Consider the following 23,315-nt stretch of genomic DNA (forward strand, 5'->3'; position numbering starts at 1 on the left):
ATAAGTACATAAATTCTTAATTAAACTTGATATGACAGGTCAAAGTATGCTTTAATAATAATATTAATTCTTTATTCAAGTTACCAGTGACTCATAATTGTTAGTATACAATATATCTTACAGACTATGTTAGTTATATTTACAATGATACATTTAACTTTTTTTTTTTTTAATAAATATTATGATACACGGACCACCGCTGCACCGTCCCGTTTGCAACGGAACAGCAACGATTCGTGTATATGCAATCCAGTCTATTAGATATCATGCTCAGAATTCTGTTGGAACTACCTCGTACCCGACGCACCAGATACCCGCATCTTTTTCTCATGAGGGCGTAAAAAAAGTCTACATTCGCTTCAGCGAACATCCCTGAGGCACTGCAGCATCGAGGTAGCCCCAACAGCACCCTGAACGCGTTATTGTACTGAACGCGTAGAGCATTATAAGATATTTGAGTATATCCCCCCCCCCACATGCTGCACGTGTAAAAAGATTTACAATATGCTCTAAATAATGTTATTTTAACGTTGGGTGAACTACGTGTAAACCTACGAGCCAGCATATTCGCCCTCACCGACCATGCCCTCCGTTCCCGTTCAATATCGGTATCACCTTTACAGTCAGAAGTCAAAGTGTCCAAGATATTTAAAACTATCCACCCTATCTAATATACAATTATTTAGGAATACCGGTGGTAAGTCTCTACTACACTTACCTCGAACATTAAACACCATTATTCGACTCTTTTTTACATTATAAATTAAGCCTGTGTGACTTAGCATACGACTCACATAAAGACAAAAAAATCCTTATACCACAGACGGATGCACTCAGCAGCACCGTGTCGTCAGCGTAGCTAATATTAATCACACATACACCACCTATGTAACAGCCAACCCTGGTACTGCTGAGCTCAGCTATCAGATCGTTAACATAAATGTTAAAAAGAGTTGGAGAAGTCCAACCCCCTTGTCTCACGCCACACTCCAGGCCATACGGTTGTGACAGCGCCCCTCCCACCGTACATTGTTTACCTGGTTTCCATACCAATACTTAAAAATGTTAACGAGCTCTACAGGTAAACCGCTATTCTTTAGTTTCTTCCACAAAATATCATATGAGACCAGATCGAAAGCCTTAGAGAGGTCAAGGAAATATGCAACGATTGGCGTTTCTCTCTTTGCGTAGTAGGAGACAGCACTCTTAAGACACAGCACTGCAGTTTCTGTTGATAGACCCAGTTTAAAACCAAACTGATTGTCGTGTAGTTGGACGTACGGTAGCATTTTTTAAATTAAAGTTTCTAAAATTAATATAATTCGACTATGTTTTTATTTACAATTCAATATTATTATGAATTATGTTTGCAAATTCTGTTCGCTTTTTAATTCTAACGCCCAGACGTGTTGAGGCCAACCGGTGCGTCCTTTGCCTTTCTTTTCTGAAGAGTTCTGTAAAAAAAAACAAATGTCAAATAAAAAAATTGGCGGGAAGACAAATATATATATTTTTTGTTTTTTTGAGATTTAAACTGTTATTAAAATTTACCTCCTTTTTATTACAATTTAAAATTCTCAAAATTAATGTTACGAGCCAATTCCAATTGTAAATATTAAGTTAAAAAAATATAAGGATGAAGTTTGAATACCTTTAATAATACGTATGTACTACGTATAATAAAATGTAAAAAAATACGTTTTCAAGGTGGACGTTACAAGTACTTTTGAAAAGTCATTTCACATTTACAGTATTGAATAGAAAGGGTCAAGTGTAAGGGATAAAAAAGACTGTCCATCCTTGAAATTCAAGCTTGATTTATACTAAATTTCATCAAATTCTGTTTAGTAGTCTGGCCATGAAAAAGTATTAGACAGACAGTTACTTTTATCAATTATAATATTAGTATCCGTATAAAAAAATTAATGTCATTTTTATCTCTAACACAGATTATGTTGTAACAAAATCTCAATCAATAACAGATTAAAAATATCAATTTCTAATGCGTCAAAAAAATCCGTGTAACCGCATACAACAGATAATACAAAAAAGGTTACATGTTTTTTTTTTTCGTTACACGCGTGATTGCAAGCAGATGAGGCGAAACGTAAAAAAAATTTTCAAGAGCTCCCGTTTACATTTTTTTTCGTAACTTGAAATCATTTACAAATCTTTAGGTTACCGTGTATTTAGTCGGATGCGTTTTAAAATCTATTTATAGTATGGTTACACAGTACATTTGTATACATTGTTTGTTTTTATATTCACGCAAAAACTATTAATGTGATTGATGTGGAATTTTTATATTGTTTTAATTTATAGCAGCGTTGCACAACTATCGATAGTTTGACTATCGATAGTTCTGCAAGTTGACCATAAAAACTATTCAATACTATTGATTACGGCAATACTAGCTCTCTGAAAGCAATACTATTGGTAGCAGCAATAATATTAATACTATCGATAGTATCAATAGTTTAGGTTAAAAGTAATAGTTTTTGCAATAATATCGATAGTATTGCTCATGGGGAGCTATCGATACCAACGATAGTATTGACACGTGACTATTGATACTATCGCCAACACCTTAACTATCGATAGTCTATCGATAGTCTATCGATAGTGGACTATCGATATGCAACACTAATTAATAGTTTAAGAACGAAGGACGACTATAGTTTGTTTATATGTTGTATACTTTTTAATAGATAGCTTACCATTTGGAACGTTGCTGTTATTAATTCATGCGGCATTTTTAGGATAAGAATTATATTTTAATTCTAATTTATTCGTCAGACTATATTCATTTTTTTTTTGGAACCAAAACCGCATTACCTACTTAATTAAAAAAAATTCGATTATTACGATCAAATTATGTAGAAATAGTTGACGCGCGAGACTTCGTTCGCGGTTTAGGGGTTCGACGTCACTCATCGGGTAGCAACCGACAGACAGAGTTACTTTCGCATTTATAATATTAATATATTATATATATAATAATAATAATAATAATAATATTAGTATAGACAATTTAAATATTTAATCCTGTAAAAACGAGTTTGCAAAATATTCAACTTCACATTCACCTAAGTTTAAAAAATAAAATCCCTTAAAAAAACACAGAGAATTCTTCGAATTCCGTAAAACGGAATATTTACGTGACGCCTGAACTAGGTCATATTTTTTTTTTACCTGATTGCTTACATTTTCGCTTCGTAAACAATGTTTAACGTCTTCCCGTCTGCGTATCGGCATCTGGTTTTTTTAATGCCCAAACACTTCCTTAGCACGTGATAAATGAAAATATAATTCCATATAAAAATCATGTGCTATTTTTATTATTGTTTTGTTTTATTGGCCGAAGATTCCGAGATTCTGGTCGGCCCAAAACTTATTGGGTTGTTTTTGAAATTTTTTCAGTCTCTCATTCAGCCGGAGTCTGGATGTTGGATGTGTGTTCCCGTGTCTCGGAAAGCCCGTAAAGCTGTTGATTCAGTGCCTGAACTCCTCCCGGTTACATCGGATTATGAGAGTGCACCTGTATTGGTGTACATACTGGTGTAGTTGGCTGATCTCCTTTGAGTTTGGCTACTATAACCATGGCATTTTACCATCTGGGTTAAAATTAACCATAAACACATCGCCAATGTGCGACCAACCTTATAAACTAAGATGTAATGTCTTTTTTTTATGTAATCCGTGAAGGCATATGACTCCTCTCCATCTGGTAAGTGGTAGTTGAGTCCAAATCGCGAAGACGGCCAGTACAGTCAGCGAGAATGAACTGCACTAGTCGTCCTCGCCATGCCGGCCTGCAACGTCTCTTCACGCCTCGTTTGAAAGCGCCCAAGTTATTAGAGGAGGAGACGTGTGCTGGTGGTAGAGAGTTACACCGTATAAACCACCTCTGCAGTTCTGCTTGGCACTTATTACTGTTTGTAATTGCAATATAACACAATGTTCCAAAAATTCCAATATTATATTATTATTATCGAGACCCTATATATATTGGGGCGACCCAAACGTTAGCGCGATTCAGAAACCAGCCCATACAAATTTTCAATGCATTTTTTTACATATAACACTGTTTTTATTTATATGGCAACTCTTGATATTATCATTACTTGAAACCACGAGATATATTTAATCAAATTACACGTTTATCTCGCTACGAAACAGACGCATTTTATCGCTGCTAATTTAATATCGGAAAAACACGTGGCCCTATAAAATGTCGGAGAAACATAAATAGACCGAGGAGAGTTTGATATACCGCTATAGTATATACATTTGTATTTAATTCAGGGCCGGATTCAAAGTTCTTGAGGCCCTGGCAACAAAGAAGTTGAAGCCCCCCAATTATTATTCTATTTAATCTGAACAAGTCCATTTCTGTCAGTAAGGTTTGTCAATAATTTATTTACTCTTTGTATAGGTAACTTTTAAAACAATGACAAATACACATATTGAATTTTTAACTCGGCGTAATTATGTGAATCACAATTGTGGGCCCCTCTCTTGTGGGGGCCCAGAGCAACTCTCCCCTAAATCCGACAATGATTTTATTGAATTTAGTTTATAAAGTAATTTATACATAACTCCGTAAAACAATTTATACTGAAGAATTTGTAGTGTTCTTGTTATGCCTAAATAAATAGAACTACTAAACAGATATTAAAAACTTATACTATTAGGTACTAAAAGATGCATCGAGCTTCGAAGAAGGTTTTATTATCTTATTATATAATACTACCAATTTTTGCTTGCGGTTCAAGCTACCTCGCTAACGTCCTACGAATTTGGAAATTCTAACATTTAGATCGAATTTATAAGGGTTTATATACACGACGAATGCTTCGAGAAATAGAAATTAGTTTCCGTTGTCTCGTCTTGCCCAGTTTTATTTAATTTTATTTTCGTTATTTAAAACTAGCGTCCGTATTCAGATAGGTGAAATATACCATATAACACTCAGAAATAATATAATCTCATTACATAGTATAAAACAAAGTCGCTTACCGCTGTCTGTCACTATGTATGCTTAGATCTTTAAAATTACAGAACGGATTCTGATGCGATTTCTTTTAATAGAAAGATTGATTATAAAGGAAGGTTTATATGTATAATATATGCACAAAATAATAGAGAAACACTGATAATTTAAGAGGTTTCTGAAGTTATGTCGTTAATAAACACATTTTTTGCGCTTATATTGCAAACGCTGGCTGAACCCTACGAGATAGATCAAAATAATGTAACACAGTATTGTACACCTTAAAAAGGTCTTTAAAAAAGTCCGCCATGGTATATGTCTAACTCTTAGGGATAACCCACAATAACCATTTTTTATCCTTAACTTTTTCGAGAAATATTGGCTGAAATAAGCTTTACGAAGCGATTTTAAGCAATATGGCATTAATCCAACGAAGTACCTTAAATACATTGTGCATTTAATATACCTATACAGATCAATATGACCCTTTACAGCATGTAATTTAAATGAATATTTTCGAAGATATTACGGATTTAAAATGCAGGGACATAGCGGTTTGTATTGTCTAACGACTGAAAAACTGTGAACGTGTAAAGACATTCTGTAGTGTATTTAGTATCAGCATTGCCCCCATGCGAAGTCAGGACGAGTCGCCAGTATAGTACTTATAAAATAAGATTGTTTCCCGACGTCTGTGCGCTTATACTTTTTAAACAACGCAACGCATTTTAATGCGGTATCCATCAATAAACAGAGCGATTCAAGAGGAAAGTTATATTAGAGAAAAGCTGACAATGTCAAGTTTCCTAGCATTTCCGGAAAAAAAGACATAAAATTTTCCTTTTTATGTATCCATTATTGTACTCGTGCGAAGTCAGGACGTGTATCTAGTATATTTATAAAAAGTCCGACGCCATTTCTAAACTTATCAAAGTTCCGATACAAGATCCACTTGAAATTATTTCACAAGGGAACGCGTTCAAGTGCACCGGGCGCCAGACGTACAGACAAAATTATCTATATATAATATAAAACAAATGGAATGCATTGATTTTAAAAGAGAGTATAGCAGTCATAGTTAAAAGTATATCTTTACAGATTATAAAGATGAACCATATGTTCGTTTGTGATTACGAATAGACTCTAACTGTTTTTTATGGTATAGGCAAACGAACAGGATCCTCACCTGATGGAAAGTGATTACAAACGCCCATAAACACCTGCAACACCAGGGGCTTGCGTTTGCCCTTAGAAATATGAAATCTCTGAAGGTTCCCAAGCCGAAACCAATGAACCGATTTGAATAACTCCAGAATTAAAGGCATTTGTGAAGCGAGCTAAACGAAACAGCGCCAAGCTAAGCGCTTATCACATTATTGTATCGGATGGAAATGTGATCGTTGGCATTTTATCGTTTTCCGATTCGATTAACAATTCCAGTTACGGTTCATCTGGGTGGGTACCACCCGATCACCAGATATTTTACCGCTAAACAGCAATACTTAGTTAATATTGTTGTGTTTCTACACCTGTAGTTCCCAAGGTTGTCGGCCCATTGATGATGTAGGGAATGGTAAAGTTATTTTACGCCGCCAATGTCTATGAGCAGTGGTGACCACTTACCATCAGGCGACAGATTTGCTCTAATTTGTTATTAAAAATCACGAGTGAATTAAAAGCAATAACAAAAAAATAATTTTAAATACTATTATATAAAGTCGTTTAATAGGACAGAGAGAGAAACAGAGCGAAAGGAAAGAGAGGGAAAGATCGCCTGAAAACAACGCTTAAAGATTAATAATAATAAATAAACAAGTATAGTAAATATCGGACAACATCACATACATTACTCTGATCCCGATATAAGGAGCTAAAGCACTTGTGTTATGGAAAATCAGAAGTAACGACGGCACCACAAACACCCAGACCCAAGATAACATAGAACAGCTGAACTTTTTCTACATCGACTCGGCCGGGTATGGAACCCGGGACCTCGGAGTGGCGTACCCTTGAAACCTGGTGTACACACTACTCGACCACGGAGGTCGGCATATTGTATTGTATCACAAACCTGTGACGTGTGCTCAGCATTTCTCCTCCTCGGGGGGGTGTGATGTAACTCAGCTCTAAACCCACCCGCTGGCTCTCCATCCGTCTCCAGGACTTTCAGGAGATAGGAGATGTAAGAAGTGGCGAGGCGGAGCGTTTTAATCTGAGGACAAAGATTTCCTTACTTAACTGATTAACGACTAGCTTACTTAGAAACTAAGGTCGCAAAAGCCGCGCGGATCAGGTACTTAGAAACTACCTGATCCGCGCGGCTTTTACGGCCAGTCTAGGGGGCCTCGAAACGCGGATTCGCTTAAACTGTAATCATTCTCCTACTCAAGATATTCATTGTCCACAAAAATATTTGAAGATAAAACGAGGAAATGACTTTTGAAGTCTAAATACACAATAATAATAATTTTGTAGCAGGAATCCACAGCGCACCAGTTCGACTCGAACTTGGTCAGTTTTTAGTTTACAACAGGGCCGCATATAGTCCTGTAAGAGAACTCCTGAATCTACTCCGGCTACGACGGGCCTGATCTAGCAAAATCATAATAAACTTTATTCAAGTAGGCTTTTCGTCATTTAACAAACTATATTAAGTGAAGCCACCACCGGTTCGGAATGTAGATTCTACCGAGAAGAACCGGCAAGAAACTCAGTAGTTACTCTTTTTCAATATATAAAAAGTTATGTCTCCTGCCTGGAAGTCAACAAGCATTAACTCCACGCTTTTTTATCATCTATATAATATGCTTTCTTTACCGATGTATTTTTTACAAATGATTTGAATTTATGAAACGGAATTTTATAGGTTCTATTGTCCTTAACAATGAATCCAAAAAAAAACAAATTCAGACAGTAGTTCCACACGCTAGAAGCTTTAAAAAAAACCATAAAGTTTAATAAATAATATTTATTATAAATAATGGGCAAAGAGAACAGTTCAGCAATACGATTCTGTAAGATTTCACTTCGTATCTCACTCGTGAAATGTTGACAAGCGACGGTGATACGCCATTTTGATACGTGTATCTTATAAATACAGTTAATTTCAATGAATCGGCGGCGAGTTTCGTGTTTATTCTTACAGAATAACTCTTACTTATATTCAATTATTTTGACGTTCTTGCTTTGTAATAAAACTAGAAAAAAATATTGTAGTCGAATTTCGAACTGAGCGAAAACATATATTTATAAACGATCTATTTTATTAAAATAATCATCACCATAAAACACATGGAATTAGTTAGAAAATGAATACCATTATTCAAACGTTATATAAAAACATATATTTAATTAAAATTTCGACCATCGATCATTTAAATTAAGATTTATGACCACAAACCTTAGTCATCTTTGTGTCAGGTAGGACGCTTGGGATGCGATCTCTAAGCTTAGAGAACGCTGTATTGATGCTCTGCGATCTCGGTCGCACCATCTGACAATCGTATAAGTTAGAGTGAGACAGATATATTTAATGTAAATTCTACTTTAAAACATAATCAAAGTTTTATAGGTCTGTATTATAAATTTGCTAATTCCATATGTTTTATGTTCGAATAAGTTATATACCACAGTGGTGAATGGTCACCAACACCCACAGACATTGGCGCTGTAAGAAATATGAAACATTTCTCACATCACCAATGCTCCACCAATATTGGGAACTAAGATGTTATGTCCTTTGTATACAGCCTGTATACAAGGGACATAACATCTTTACAGGGCCAGATCTACCATATGGCTTTTTGGGCTTATGGCTGGGGGCCCCGTGGATCAAGAGGCCCCGAGCTAAGTCAAGTCAAAGTCAAAAATATACGATAATGCGAAAGAATTACCTAATTTTATTAAATTAAACAAATCGTATGGTTTGCAGCCCTGCAAATCCTGCAATTAAACAAAACCATTCAATTCATTTAATTCAAGTCTACGTTCTGATGTAACTTAGGTGAACCCCTAAGTAGTATTAGCCCAGAGCCCCCTAAACTTACGGTCCGGCCCTGCTTGTATATGTAGTTACACTTCAAACCGTAACATGACAATACAATACAATACAAAGTATCGCTGTTTGGCGGCTGACTGAGTGAAGTACGTACCTACCCAGATGGACTTACAGAATGTCCTACCATCTAGTTAAGTAAAGTAGAAAATCTTGAGGAGAGAAAACGTCTAATGAAAAACAATGTACTACAGTATTGTATACCTTTAAAAGGTCTACAAAAAAGTCCGCGATGGTATATGTCTATCTCTTGGGGATAACCCACAATGATCAGTTTTTATCCCTTACTTTTTACGAGAAATAATGGCTTATTTACGAAGCGATTTTGAGCAATATAACGTTAATCCTTATCCAATTAAGTACCTTAAATACATTTTACATTTAATATACATCAATATGGCTCTTTACAGCATGTAATTTAAATGAATATTTTCGAAGATATTACAGATTTAAAACGCAGGGACATAGCGGTTTGTATTGTCTAATGACTGAAAAACTGTGAACGTTGTAAGACATTCAGTAGTATATTTAGTATCAGCATTGCACCCGTGCGAAGCCGCTAGTAATTTATACATACAAAATCTACTGAAGTTTAAAATTCATATATGCTAATAATGATCAATTGCTTCATTAAAAATGTAAATTCTAAATCTGTGTCCATTAAATAATCTTTGATAGAATAATGTCTTTTCTTCGACAAAAACATTTATTTTAATTTTGAATATTACAAGTATTCAAATTTCAACCAACCAGTGAATGAATTTAACGAAAATTAGAGGCGCCATATTAAAAAAATCGTATCGCCAAAACTGCAATTTGACTATAATAAATAACGTTTATTTTCCGCGCTAATTTTGTGAATATTCAGTGATTGTTTGATTTGATAAATACCAATACTTATGTTATAAAGAATTTCATACTTATAGTATGTTAATATTTTAAATTTATCCAGTAAAACGCTTGTACGATATTTGGATATAATTTGATTGAAATCATTATGATAAAGTAAATACCGCCGATGAATCTAAGTTTCGGTATAACTTTAAAAATTTTGAATATGAAAAACAAAGGAGAACTTATTAACGTTCAATGTGTATAATCGTGCATTCCTAACCGATTTAGACTATTTTAGCTTTCCCCAGAAAGGGCATGTGTGTGTACAGCACAGTTTGGAATTGTGAGGTATCACTTGCACATTTTAACAACTCAAAACCCCCTCCGTTGTATTTGCCGTATTACAAATGTGCTTTAAGCATTACAATGATCTGCAAATGAGCGAAGAACGCAAAAGTCTACTACTTCTTTGATTTTTGTCATAGTTTATGATTGATAGCAAGACAAAAAAAAAGACCCGCTGAGTTTCTTTCGCCGGTTCTTCTCAGGTCAGGGTGTTTCCTTTTCCGAACCGGTGGTAGTGTTTCATTTGACTATCAATAAGTAAGTGTAATGCTTCTATTTTGAATAAAGGAATTTGAGTTTGAGTTTAAAGAATTTTGGTCAAAAAGTACTACTACTACTTTTTTGTTGTTTGTAAGGGTTTTAAGACTGAGTGGAAAATTTCACGTAAAACATATAGAAGGCTGTAAAAACTCTCTCACGCACAGGGGGAGGGAGAGGAGTTTGAGTTGTTAAACATTCAGATCAACCGGCGGTATGCGCTTTTTTGAAGTTAACCGATTTATGATATTGGTTTTACTAACTCACCTTGGATAGTTTTGTGTCTGGGGGTACGTTTGGTATACACTCCCTCAAGTCGGTAAAAGCAGTGTTGATACTTTGAGTTCGTCGCCTCTCCTTCTTATTGGCTGTTGTTCTTCGTTTGACAACTCTGACAAAAGATGGCGGCGCTCGATCGTAGCGCGGCAACGTTTGCATTTCGCAGTCCATACCTAGGAAATATTATGAAATTGAAGACAGGGTGACTTGGAAACTACACGGTGAAGTTGCTCATAACATAACATAACATAACATAACATAAACAGCCTGTAAATTTCCCACTGCTTGGCTAACGCTTCCACTCCCTTTGAGGAGAAGGTTTGGAGCATATTCCACCACGCTGCTCCAATGCGGGTTACTGGAATACACATGTGGCAGAATTTCGTTGAAATTAGACACATACAGGTTTTCTCACGATGTTTTCCTTCACCGCCGAGCACGAGATGAATTATAAACACGTGAAAATTCAGTGGTGCCTGCCTGGGTTTGAACCCGAAATCATCGGTTAAGATGCACGCGTTCCACCACTGGGCCATCTCGGCTACATATAAGTACATGATTATTATATAATTGTAATTAATTATTAGCTTACAATAAAAAAAAACTATGTCTAATAACGTCGAAGAAGACCTTCTCACGCGCGTACATACATTTCATAAATAATTTGATGGACCTGTTTTATCCGCTCGATATTTATAGATCACAAGCTTCCAACCACCTTTTTACTCTCTAGGGGTGGAGTTTCGTAAGATCCGTTCCTAGCGGATGTCTACACCGTATAAGGAACCTATCTGTCAAATTTCAAGTTTGTAGGTGTTATGGTTTCTGAGATTTCGTGATTAATCAGTGAGTGGTATTCCGCTTTTATATATCTATATATTATATTCACTTATTTTTATTTTTATTTATTTATTTATTGGAAAAGTTACACCATCAACATATCACTAAGCACTTAAAATTAATATCTGTTGGGTAACATACAAAATGATACGTCTTTAAAGGTGTAAACAACATTATAATTTATATGTAACAATAGTACTTTAAATAAATAAATAAATATCGGACAACATCACATACATTACTCTGATCCCAATGTAAGTAGCTAAAACACTTGTGTTATGGAAAATCAGAAGTAACGACGGTACCAGACTCCCAGACCCGAGACAACATAGAAAACTTATGAACTTTTTCTACATCGACTCGGCCGGGAATCGAGCCCGGGACCTCGGAGTGGCGTACCCATGAAAACCGGTGTACACACTACTCGACCACGGAGGTCGTCGTTTTATTATTTTTATTTATTATAAAACTTCCCTATTGTATAATAAAATTACTCCAAGAATATATTTATATATCTTACAAATTCAGTAGTTTTTGAAAATCACGCACATTAAAAAGCGGATATCAATCATTTTATATGTATTTTAGTAAAGCTGAACTAACTCGATTACGTTACAAGATGACCATCAAATTGAACAACCTCATGACATCAGCTAAGTCTTCTCCTTAAGAAGTCATGCTTTAGCCCAACTGTGAGGCATTTAGAAGCTTTACTGTGCATAACAATGATTCTCTGTGTTTATTTACTAAAATTTAATCTATTTTCATGTTTTCTTTTTTTGGTATATATTGTTATTAAGTAATCGATTATAAAACTGTCATAATTAATAATAATGTTGCCAATATTAAAATTAAATGAAAAATGTGTTACTCTTGTTTTCCTGTGAATATAATTTGAATAAAAATCTTAACTGGATTCCCTTAAATAAATGATTAAAAAATATATATGTGTATTTACACAATTACCTGGATTATTTTGCGTAAAATTATGATGTATCATATTACTGTGATAGATTTCGTACGGCTCGTTGCTTGATAGTTGCATTTCATCGTAACCTGTAACAATTTTTTTTTTACTTTCCTCAGACGTACGTAAAAAAGATTAGAGTCTAAGGAAACGAAAATTTTTATCATCATAAAATAAACAAAGGTTAAGAAATGTTTGCGTTTTAAACGTTGGAAATATAACTCCAGTTCTTTGCAAATATAAACATGAATTTGACGAAAGCAAGTAAGGTTGTTGGTCCTACGCCTGAACTCGTTTCGGTTGTGTACGATTTACCGTCGGATTATGTGCGAATAGATAATGCACATGTGTGCACACACACTAGTGTACTCTATGTGTACATAATGCGTCCTGCTTGGAACGGTCAAAGTGATGTCGTTTCTCTATTAAGAAACAATATAAAACTTTAACAAAAAAAATCGACTTCAAATATTATTATAAATTAAATTCGAGTCAATTTAAACCTGTTCTTATTTTCACCTTAATGGTGACATTGTACTCAAATTTTAGTGAGGACAAACTGGTAGTACTTCTGGACAAAAAAATGCAAATCGTCTCATAAACAAATGAAGTTTCTTAATTATTTTTTTTATAGTTAGGCTAACGGGCAAATTATCCACCATAGTAAATTGTCACGACTGCCCATAGACATTGGCGCTTTAAGAAACAGTAACAATTCATCTTACATCACACCAATGCTGGAATAACCTGAAGGGAAACTACGTAACGGGAACATAAACTTTTCAGTTTTTTGTGTACATTAATTTTAAATGGTAATTGTTTTACTTATTATTGTTGTTTTGGGGATGTTTTGCTTTTGTTATAATATAGGTGAACCAACAAATCCATCTGATGGTAAGTGGTCACCACCGATAGATATTAGAGCTGTAAGAAGTAACAAACATTTCTTCACCAATTCGCCACCAATCTTGGGAGCTATGATGCTATATCCCTTGTGCCTGTAGTTACACACTAACTCACTTAAAACCGGAACTCAACAATACTGAGTGTTGCTGTTTGGTGGTAGAATACATGATAAATGGGTGGTGCCTACCCAGACGAGCTTGTAGAAAGCCACCACTAATGTTTTGTCTATTAAAAAGACTTATTAAAAACTCACCATAATTCCTGCTAATGTAATGGCTACTGTCATGGTACATATCCTGGGCATCGAACTCATGAGTTTCGCTATTCGCCGGCCAGTACACGCCACCGTCCATTGGACTACCTAAAAATATTTAACAAACATAAAGTATATATTATTTATTTTAGTCTTAATCTCTAGAACTGAACATAAAAAATAGTTTTGATAATTTTAAATCATAATCAAGCACTTAAGTTATTTAATATATCAAGATATAGTGTCGCACTACAAAAGAACTGAAACAAATGAGCCAGACCAGTCCGTCTCCATTTCAACTGTAACACTTCTTTTGTTTATTTCGTTTTCTAACTTTGCCGTAGATCTTATTCCGCTCTTTTTAAAAGCTTCATTTAATCATCCTTTGTAAGTTAAGTGTGACAAGGTATTACTATACTACATATTAAATATTCTCCTTAATCCGAGAATGGTATAAAACAAAGTCGCTTCTCGTCCATACGCTTGGATCTTTTAAAATACGCAACGCATTTTAATGCGGTTTTCGTCAATAAGCAGAGCGATTCAAGATGATGGTTTACATGTATAATAATAATACATGCATATTATAGTAGAGAAATGCCGAGAATTTCAATTTTCCTAACCGAAGAAAAAGAGGATTTTTTTCTGTTGTTTAATGTTGTTCTTGAATCTAAAATTTGTATATAGACCTTTATTGTACTCGTGTGAAGCCTGTGTATTTTATACTAGTTGTCGCCCGCGGCTTAGCCTATGTATTTCCTTGGAGTTCGAATTTACTTCATACCAAATTTCATCAAAATCAAAGTATACTTTATTCAAGTGGGCTTTTACAGGCACTTTTGAATCGTCATTTAACAAACTATATTAAGTAAAACTACCACCGTTACGGAATGTAGATTCTACCGAGAAGAACCGGCAAGAAACTCAGCAGTTACTCTTTTTTCAACATCTAAAAATACAGTCATGTTAGTTAAATACAATTATATATGTATGTTATGGCTCCTGCCTGGAAGTCAACGAGCATTAACTCCACGCTTTTTTATCATCTATATAATCTTGTATCGAATAATATGCCTTCTTTACCAATGGAATCAAATTCGGTTCATTGATTTGGCAGTGAAAGAGCGACAGACAGACAGAGTTACTTTTACATTTATAATATTAATATAGAAGCATAGATATAAATAACTCACTACATATTTTTGAATGTTTTAATTTATTTTAATTACTAATATTAATTGATTTTTGTTTTTGTAATTATTATTCTAGTCCTTATTACTTTCTGCTTCTAATTTGTAATAGATATCAGTGGAAACTTGATTGGTTTATGTATTATTTTATTGTTTTTTCATATTACTGTTCTATTGTACTGTTTGTGTCCCGAAAATAAATAAATAAATAAAAAATATTCTTTTCCATATTTGTTTCATTCAATAAATAATTTCGATAATTTTTTTTTTACATATTTAAATACAATAACTTTTCCTGCCTTCGACAACATTCTCATACCGAAAAAAAGTAATTTTAAATAATTACCTTGATGTGATGGAGGACAGTAGAATGGTGGCTCGTACCTCTCAAAACCTTCGTCCGATGGTGAAGTACTGCCGTAACTCGACATTTGATCTGCAACAAAATCAAAACGGACAATTAGCGAAATAATTTTTGATTTACCAGTAAACTGAGTAGACTTGAACCTAAGCTAATTATTTAGAGGTAGGGCTTTGTGCAAGCCCGTCTGGGTACCAGCAGAGGAAAACTAAATTGCAGTGCGGTTCTTTAAGAAATCACTTCATATTTCATTCGTGAATTATTAACAGCCAACGATTATACGCCATTTTGATAAGTGTTTCCTAGTTCCTACATATTTTTTATCATTAATTTTAAAGAGAGTTTTATCTTCAAGAATATGATACCCTCGTAGTGCTTAGAACATTAAACTTTATAAATTCCTTAATTACATCAATTCTTAACAAACCATCCATTAATTTGTACAAAACTTCTACTGGTTCTGATGTAGGGTCAGCGAGGATATCATTACATGCCCCAACCCCCCGCAATAAGTAATTAGACGTAAACAAAATATTACGAGATACGTGACTTCTATAAAATTCCACAGATACTTTTAATAAATAAATATTGGACAACATCACATACATTACTCTGATCCCAATGTAAGTAGCTAAAGCACTTGTGTTATGGAAAATCAGAAGTAACGACGGTACCACAAACACCCAGACCCAAGACAACATAGAAAACTTATGAACTTTTTCTACATCGACTCGGCCGGGAATTGAACCCGGGACCTCGGAGTGGCGTACCCATGAAAACCGGTGTACACACTACTCGACTACGGAGGTCGTTTAACTTTGCCAATTCATAAATTCAAATAATTTGTAAAATATACATTAATTAAAAAAAAAAACAAATTATTCAATACAAGATTATATAGATGATAAAAAAGCGTGGAGCTAATTCTTGTTGACTTCCAGGATGGATATATAACATACATATGATGGCACTCGGCTTTTGGCTTTTTTTTACATTATTTTTTGTATTTAACTAACATAACTTTGTATTTTAAATGTTGAAAAAGAGTAACTACTGAGTTTCTTGCCGATTCTTCTCGGTAAAATCTACATTCCGAACCGGTGGTAACTACAATTAATCATTTCAAAGTATAAAACAAAGACGCTTACCGCTGTCTGTCCGTTTGTATGCTTAGATCTTAAAAACTACGCAACGGATTTTGATGCGGTTTTTTTAATAGATAGATTGATTCAAGAGGAAGGTTCATATGTATAATACGTGCACAATATAGTAGAGAAACACTGATAATTTTAGAGGTTTCTAAAGTGATGTCGTAAATTAACACATTTTTTGCGCTTACATTGCAAACACTATGAGATACATCAAAATAATGTACTCCAGTATTATACATCTTAAAAAGTTCTACAAAAAAAGTTCCCAATGGTATATGTCTATCTCTTAGGGATAGACCACAACAACCATTTTTTATCCTTTATATTTTACGAGAAATAATGGCTTGTTTTCGAAGTGATTTTAAGCAATACAGCATTAATCACTATCCAATTAAGTACCTTAAATACATTGTGCATTTAATATAGATCAATACAGGCTCTCTACAGTATATAATTTGAATGAATATTTTCGAAGATATTACAGATTTTAAACGCGGGGACTTAGTGGTTTGTTTTTATTAGTATTTATTCGCTGTTTATTTTTATTATTGTATTGTCTAACGACTGAAAAACTGTGAAGTATATTTACTATCGGCATTGCACCCGTGCGAAGCTGGAGCTAGTCGCTAGTATATATACTTATAAAATAACATCTCCTGACTGACTGATTCATAATCGCCGAGCGTAAACTTTTAAAGTTAGGGCTATAAAATTTGGTGAGTAGGATCGTTTTATTGATATATTATAGGTCAGTCGATAAAGCCCATGAAGGTCAAGTAATTAGTATCATTATGATTTTTTTATATGTGGTTTCGGACGTTAAAATAATAACAAATTAAAATTTTCTACTAGAAAATTTTAATTTTATACTAGAAAATTTTAATTTTATACTAGAAAATTTTAATTTTAGAAGTAGAAATGTTCAAATAAATAAGGTACAAAAAACACTCTTTTTTGTTAATAACTTTTTTTGCACTAAACAAAAAAGGTTGGAATTTGAATACAAGGTAAGTTATAATTATTTACACCTTCTGTCCAATTTTCAACCATCTAACAATTTTTTTCACAAAGTTATAAACAAAAACGCTTTTCACCCTCTCAACCCCTAGCGTTCACCCCAGAGGGTTGAAAATTTTAATTTGTCATTATTTTAACGTCCGAAACCGCATAGCAAAAAAATCATAATGATACTAATTACTTGACCTTCACGGGCTTTATTGAATATTTTATGAAATTTAATTTTTGGGCTTCCGCTTAAAAATGTATTGATACGTGTTTAAGCGTTTCATGATATTCTAGCGCTTAAGGGGTGAAATAAGGGTTGAATGTTTGTATGGAAATGCGTCCTTTTTTATGTTAGAAACATGAAACTTTATATTTGAAATACTAATTAAAAATGAGTAGGGTTGAAATACACACCAATGTTGTATATACAAAGAGCTCTTAAATTAACGCAATATTTTAAGTTATTTCTGTAAATATATTCAACTACAAAGCTGCGGGCAACAGCTAGTGTAACTATATATACTCTATTCCAACCATAACAGGAAAAATGTCAAATAAACAACATTTGACAGCAAATTGACGCGATATCATTTTTAAGAGCTTGGTTTGTCTATGATATTTACTATGGATTTGCGAAAAATGGCGTTTTGAACGTCGACGAAACTGTTATCGGAATTTTGGAAGTAAAATTAAAGTGTTCTATTATAAACAAAGATATATTAACCAAAAACTCTTATTAGTGCACAATATAGCTGAGTTATTAGCAAATCGCATCAAATACGTAAATCTAAGGTTTGTTTATCTTTATTCCAACTTCCATTGGAGTAGGCTATAGAAACATGCTTGTAAGAACTTAAAATCAAGCACGATATCTCTCTACGAACAAAATAACCTTTTACGATTCAATACTTGGAGATGAAAGGCTTGTCTATTTTAAGTGAAATGAACAAGTCATTATCTTAAACACTTGAAATGTTTCAATGAGTGAGCAACTGAACACGTGAATAAAATGTAGTGGATACAAATGGTTTATTTTTTCTCGTCGGAAAAACGCTCTTACGTATTTGGGGGGAGGGGGGGCGGTGGTTTGTGGGACTCGCAGGTGCTGAGAATGCCTGGTGCGCCCCAGCTAGCCAGCAGCAACTAAATCTCATACAACATAAGATAAACTTTTCATTTTTTTGTGTATATTAATTTTAAAAGGTAATGATTTTACTTATTATTGTTGTTTTGGGGATGTTTTGCTTTTATTGTGATATAGGTGAACGAACACATCCATCTGATGGTAAGTGGTCACCACCGATGGATATTAGAGCTGTAAGAAGTAACAAATATTACTTCACCAATTCGCCACCAATCTTGGGAGCTAAGATGTTATATCACACTAAGTCACTTAAAACCGGAACACAACAATACTGAACATTTCTTTTTGGTGGGAGAATATTTGATTATTAGGTGGTACCTACACAGACGGTCTTGAACAAAGCCCTACTAATGTAATACAAACTAATTGTCGCCTGCCGCTTCTCTCGCGTTTTAGGGGTCGGTTGTCATGTGTTAAGGAAAAAAAAGTAGCCTATATCCTTCCTTGGAGTTCAAGTTTGCTTCAAAACAAATTTCGTCAAATTCGTTAGCATTGGTTTGGCAGTGAAAGAGCGACAGACAGACAGACAGAGTTACTTTCGCATTTATAATATTAAGTATAAATATAGATTTAATCTACAAAAAACTTTTAACATTACGTATTGTAGGATTTAAAAGGCTATCTAAAACTGCATCATTCGGTCTCTTTTATTCACCATTAATGTAACATTCGAAAGAAAGAGACAGCATTACTTGACTGATCAACAAAATCTTTTTGGAACGAAGTTCTATTACGCTTCTTACAGTAGAGTAAACTGACAAAAATCTTCATGTAAAGAAATATTGTTCTGCCTCCACCCGACCTGTCTTCTTTCTCGTTCTCTCTTTCTGTCTGTCTCGTTCTATTGTTATTGTATATATATTTAAACTATTTTGGTTTTTATATTTTTTTAATTCTAACGGATTTTTTAATAACAGTTTTGTTAAGGACTTTTAATTATTCTCAAACTTTGTTAGTTTTTTTCAGTTTGGTAATTCGACATATTCCCGTTAGAAGGTGATAGGGGTGATTATTTATGAAAATTTTAACCCAATGCATGATGCAAAAGTCAACCATTTTTGAGTTATTACGTTTTTTAGTTTTTTTTTTAAATAAAAAACTCGCAGTTTCGAAATAATTAATTAAAAAAAAAAATTAATAGATTAAAAAAGCAAGATATAGATGTTCCTGCTGGTCTAAAACCTTCCTATCTGAGAAGACTTGGAGTTTATTCCAGCACGCTGCTCCAATGTTTGTGGATTTAAATATTATATCGCGATGACAATATTACAAATGACAGAAAACTCAGTGCCTTCTCGGGTTTGAACCTGCATCATTACGTATCTTATAATAATATTAATTCATGTTACTTCCGATAGCAACTCTAGTCTGAGACTCATAATTTTTATTAAGGAACTTTGAAGCCTACACGTGTTGACCAGATTTCGTTGATAATATGTTTATGTCTCGTTACGAACATACGGACACTTTATTACTCGTATACGTATAATAATATTTAAATTTTATCATCACAATATTCAAAGGAAATGTTTTACTTCCTTGTTGAATGTTTTTGAAGTCAAAATTTGATTATGAGCGATTTTTATTTATGATGCGCGCACACAGACATGAAAGTTACACGGTGAAGTTGCTCGCTAACTGACAGTTAAATGTCAAACTGCCCGAAATAGACAACTTCACACCTTATTTTATTTTGCAATGTTTATTTTCAGGGCCGGATTTAGAAGGTCAACCGAGGCAACTGCCCTGGGGCCCACAATAGAGAATTACAAAATTCCGATAAAATTTTAATGTTATATATGTTTAAATATCTAGATATTACATTACATTAACAGCCTGTAAATTTCCCACTGCTGGCCTAAGGCCTCCTCTCCCTTGAAGAGAACGTTTGGAGCATATTCCACCACGCTGCTCCAATGCGGGTTGGTGGAATACACATGTGGCAGAATTTCGTTGAAATTAGACAGATGCAGGTTTCCTCACGATGTTTTCCTTCACCGCCGAGCACGAGATGAATTATAAACACAAATTAAGCACATGAAAATTCAGTGGTGCGTGCCTGGGTTTGAACCCGAAATCATCGGTTAAGATGCACGCGTTCTAACCACAGGATATAGTCATGTTATAATAATATAAGATATTAATTTAAATTTCATGCTGTGAAGGGTCACATTGATCTATATTAAATGCACAATGTATTTAAGGTACTTAGTTGGATAAAGATTAATGCTATGTAGCTTAAAATTGCTTCGAAAATAAGCCATTTTTTCTCGTAGTAGGTATTCTCGTAAATAGTAAAGGATAAAAAATGGTTTTTGGGGGTAGTCCCTAAGAGACAGACATATACCATCATGGATCTTTTTGTAGATGTTTTGAAGGTGTACAATACTGTAGTCATTTTTTTTCTATGATCTATCTCGTTGGGCTAAGCCAGCCTTTGCAATGTAAGCTCAAAAAATGTGTTTATTTACGACATCATATTAGAAACCTCTAAAATTATCAGTGTTTCTCTACTATATTGTGCATGTATTACACACATAAAGCCTTCCTCTTGAATCAATCTATCTATTAAAAATAACTGCATCAAAATCTGTTTCATAGTTTTAAAGATTTAAGCATACACAGGGACAGACAGACAGCGGGAAGCGACTTTGTTTTACACTATGTAGTGATAAATAATTATTATTTTACTGTAATTATTCACATGCAAATAAAAGCTATTTTAAAATTACGCAAAAGAAATAGAACTTCTCACGATCGTCCGTCGATCAATATTTGCAGAATAATTTGTTGTAACTCACTCCATATCTCACTCGAAATGAAAGGTTTACGGTAACATAACATTTGAATATACGTTAATATTCAAAGTATTATCCAGAATAAAGATTTAGGCTTAATAAATTTTGTTGGACATTTTTAATAACATTTGACCATAAAACCTAAAACGCGAGCAGAACTGCGGTCGACAAAGGTTTTATAAAAATTACGAGCGATATAGATGGTTAAAGTACCAATTTGTGTATATTATCAATGCAGTATCAACTAGAAATTCTAGAATTATTAAAAATAACCCAGTTATTGATTGAGTATGGAAGGCTGAAAATCAATATTATATTTTTGGATACGGTGTACCTACATCCAACATTGAGCACAACTTATATGTTATTTTATTTATTGGAAAAGTTACACCATTAACTTTACACTAAGCACTTAAAATTAATATCTGACTTGGGTAACATACAAAGTGATACCTCTTTAAAGGTGTAAACAATATTCAAGTTCATAAAAAAACTTTCGAATCGTCGTGTTAGCGTTGAATTAAACGCAAAACTACAACCTGTTCGGAAGTAGCTACCGGGAAGAAACGGGAAAAACTCATAAGTTTTTTCCGCCATTTTAATTACAGAATATGTCAATGAAGTACAATTTTTTTTTTTGATAGAAGAACCTAATAACTTTATATCCAGCCACAAAACTAAGAGTCAATCTTCTATATTGTATACATCTAATGTTTTTTGTTTCATTGTCCGTCAATCAAAAACAACAAACGACTCAAAGGATCGGTTTGAGCCTTGTGACCGATCGACGCGGGACGTAGATGGTTCTAATAAAAAAAAGTAAATCTTCTATAAATTTGAATATCTGATCGTTGCCTTATATACGAAGCTTCAATAGCGATGTAAAAAGTTGCAGGGTCGCTCTAACCACTTGAGATACTGTCGTTCCCACTACAAACACAACCTTTAACCTTAACTAGAGGGGTAAATCTCCATCTAAGGTATATATTAATAGTAAGTAAGTCGATTTTTGTCCCAGTGATTATGGCACGATGGCTGCAGATAAAAAATCGGCTACGGTCCCATTTTGATGAGCTCCAGCCGTAGATGTGCAGAAAGTTAAAGATGATTCTTGATTGCAAATAATTAATTTTAGAGAGCGGAAAGAAGTTACTGGTCGGTTATAGAGAACTAAGGTATTTGACATTAAAAATGTCATTCAAAAAAGGTTTCATCAGTTTACAATGGAATGAAATCAAAACGAAACCTGTCATAGGTTTTGAAATAACCAAAAAAAAAAAGTCTTTTGAATAAACGCGAAGTTTAGGGGCGATAGTATTAGTAATACCTTAAAAAAGTAATATTACAGTTACTCTAAAAAAACTACTTACTTTTTTTATTTAAAAACAACAGACACAAAAACAAATTCACATTACACAAACTTTTATTAATCGCACAAAAACGTACACTGTTCTTAAAAATACCGAAGGAAAGACACAGAAATATACGTATTTTAAAATACTGTTATTCGGTGTAACCTCAGACACGTCTTTCTGTTGCGGGGATGACATTTAAACTGATTTCGAACGAGGATCCGCCTCTACAGGGCGGAGTTTGATCAGAAAGAGACAGAACATATACCTTTAATAATAAAGAGAGAGATGGATGATGATGAATATTATAAACGGATATATTTTTAGCTAGTCGTGGCCTGCGGCTTCGCCCCGTTTTGGGGGTTGGTTTAGTAGGTGTGAAGCTTCATACTTAACAAATGTCATCAAAATTGATTCACTGAATTTTTTCATGATATATAAATAGCAAATGGGCAACCTTATGGTAGGTGGTCACTACCACCCATAGACAATAGAACTTGTAAGAAAAATTAACCATGTCTTATGCCAACTCGCCACCAACCTTGGTAGCTAAGACGTTATGTAAGAGGTGCCTGTAGATACACT

General features: G+C 34.0%; 1 protein-coding gene across 2 annotated transcripts; it reads right to left on the bottom strand.

Annotated features, from left to right (window-relative positions):
- Positions 1 to 1,269: 1,269 nt before the first annotated feature.
- On the bottom strand, positions 1,270 to 22,913 carry LOC113401457 (heart- and neural crest derivatives-expressed protein 2). 2 transcript variants are annotated; one of them, XM_026641397.2, is made up of 8 exons: positions 22,749 to 22,913; positions 15,266 to 15,355; positions 13,730 to 13,837; positions 12,570 to 12,659; positions 10,752 to 10,936; positions 8,394 to 8,486; positions 7,065 to 7,205; positions 1,270 to 1,454 (listed from the first exon to the last, which is right to left on the bottom strand). In XM_026641397.2, exons 2-8 carry the CDS (start codon positions 15,348 to 15,350, stop codon positions 1,362 to 1,364), a joined length of 795 nt encoding a protein of 264 aa, XP_026497182.2. In that variant the 5' UTR covers positions 15,351 to 15,355; positions 22,749 to 22,913; the 3' UTR covers positions 1,270 to 1,361. The 2 variants fall into 2 exon arrangements, with proteins under 2 accessions (XP_026497182.2, XP_064076174.1); XM_064220104.1 differs by lacking the exon at positions 8,394 to 8,486 and having other exon boundaries at positions 1,271 to 1,454.
- Between the last annotated feature and the right edge of the window lie 402 nt (positions 22,914 to 23,315).

This window comes from Vanessa tameamea, chromosome 31 (genome assembly GCF_037043105.1).
Source record: "Vanessa tameamea isolate UH-Manoa-2023 chromosome 31, ilVanTame1 primary haplotype, whole genome shotgun sequence".
Lineage (NCBI taxonomy): Eukaryota > Metazoa > Arthropoda > Insecta > Lepidoptera > Nymphalidae > Vanessa > Vanessa tameamea.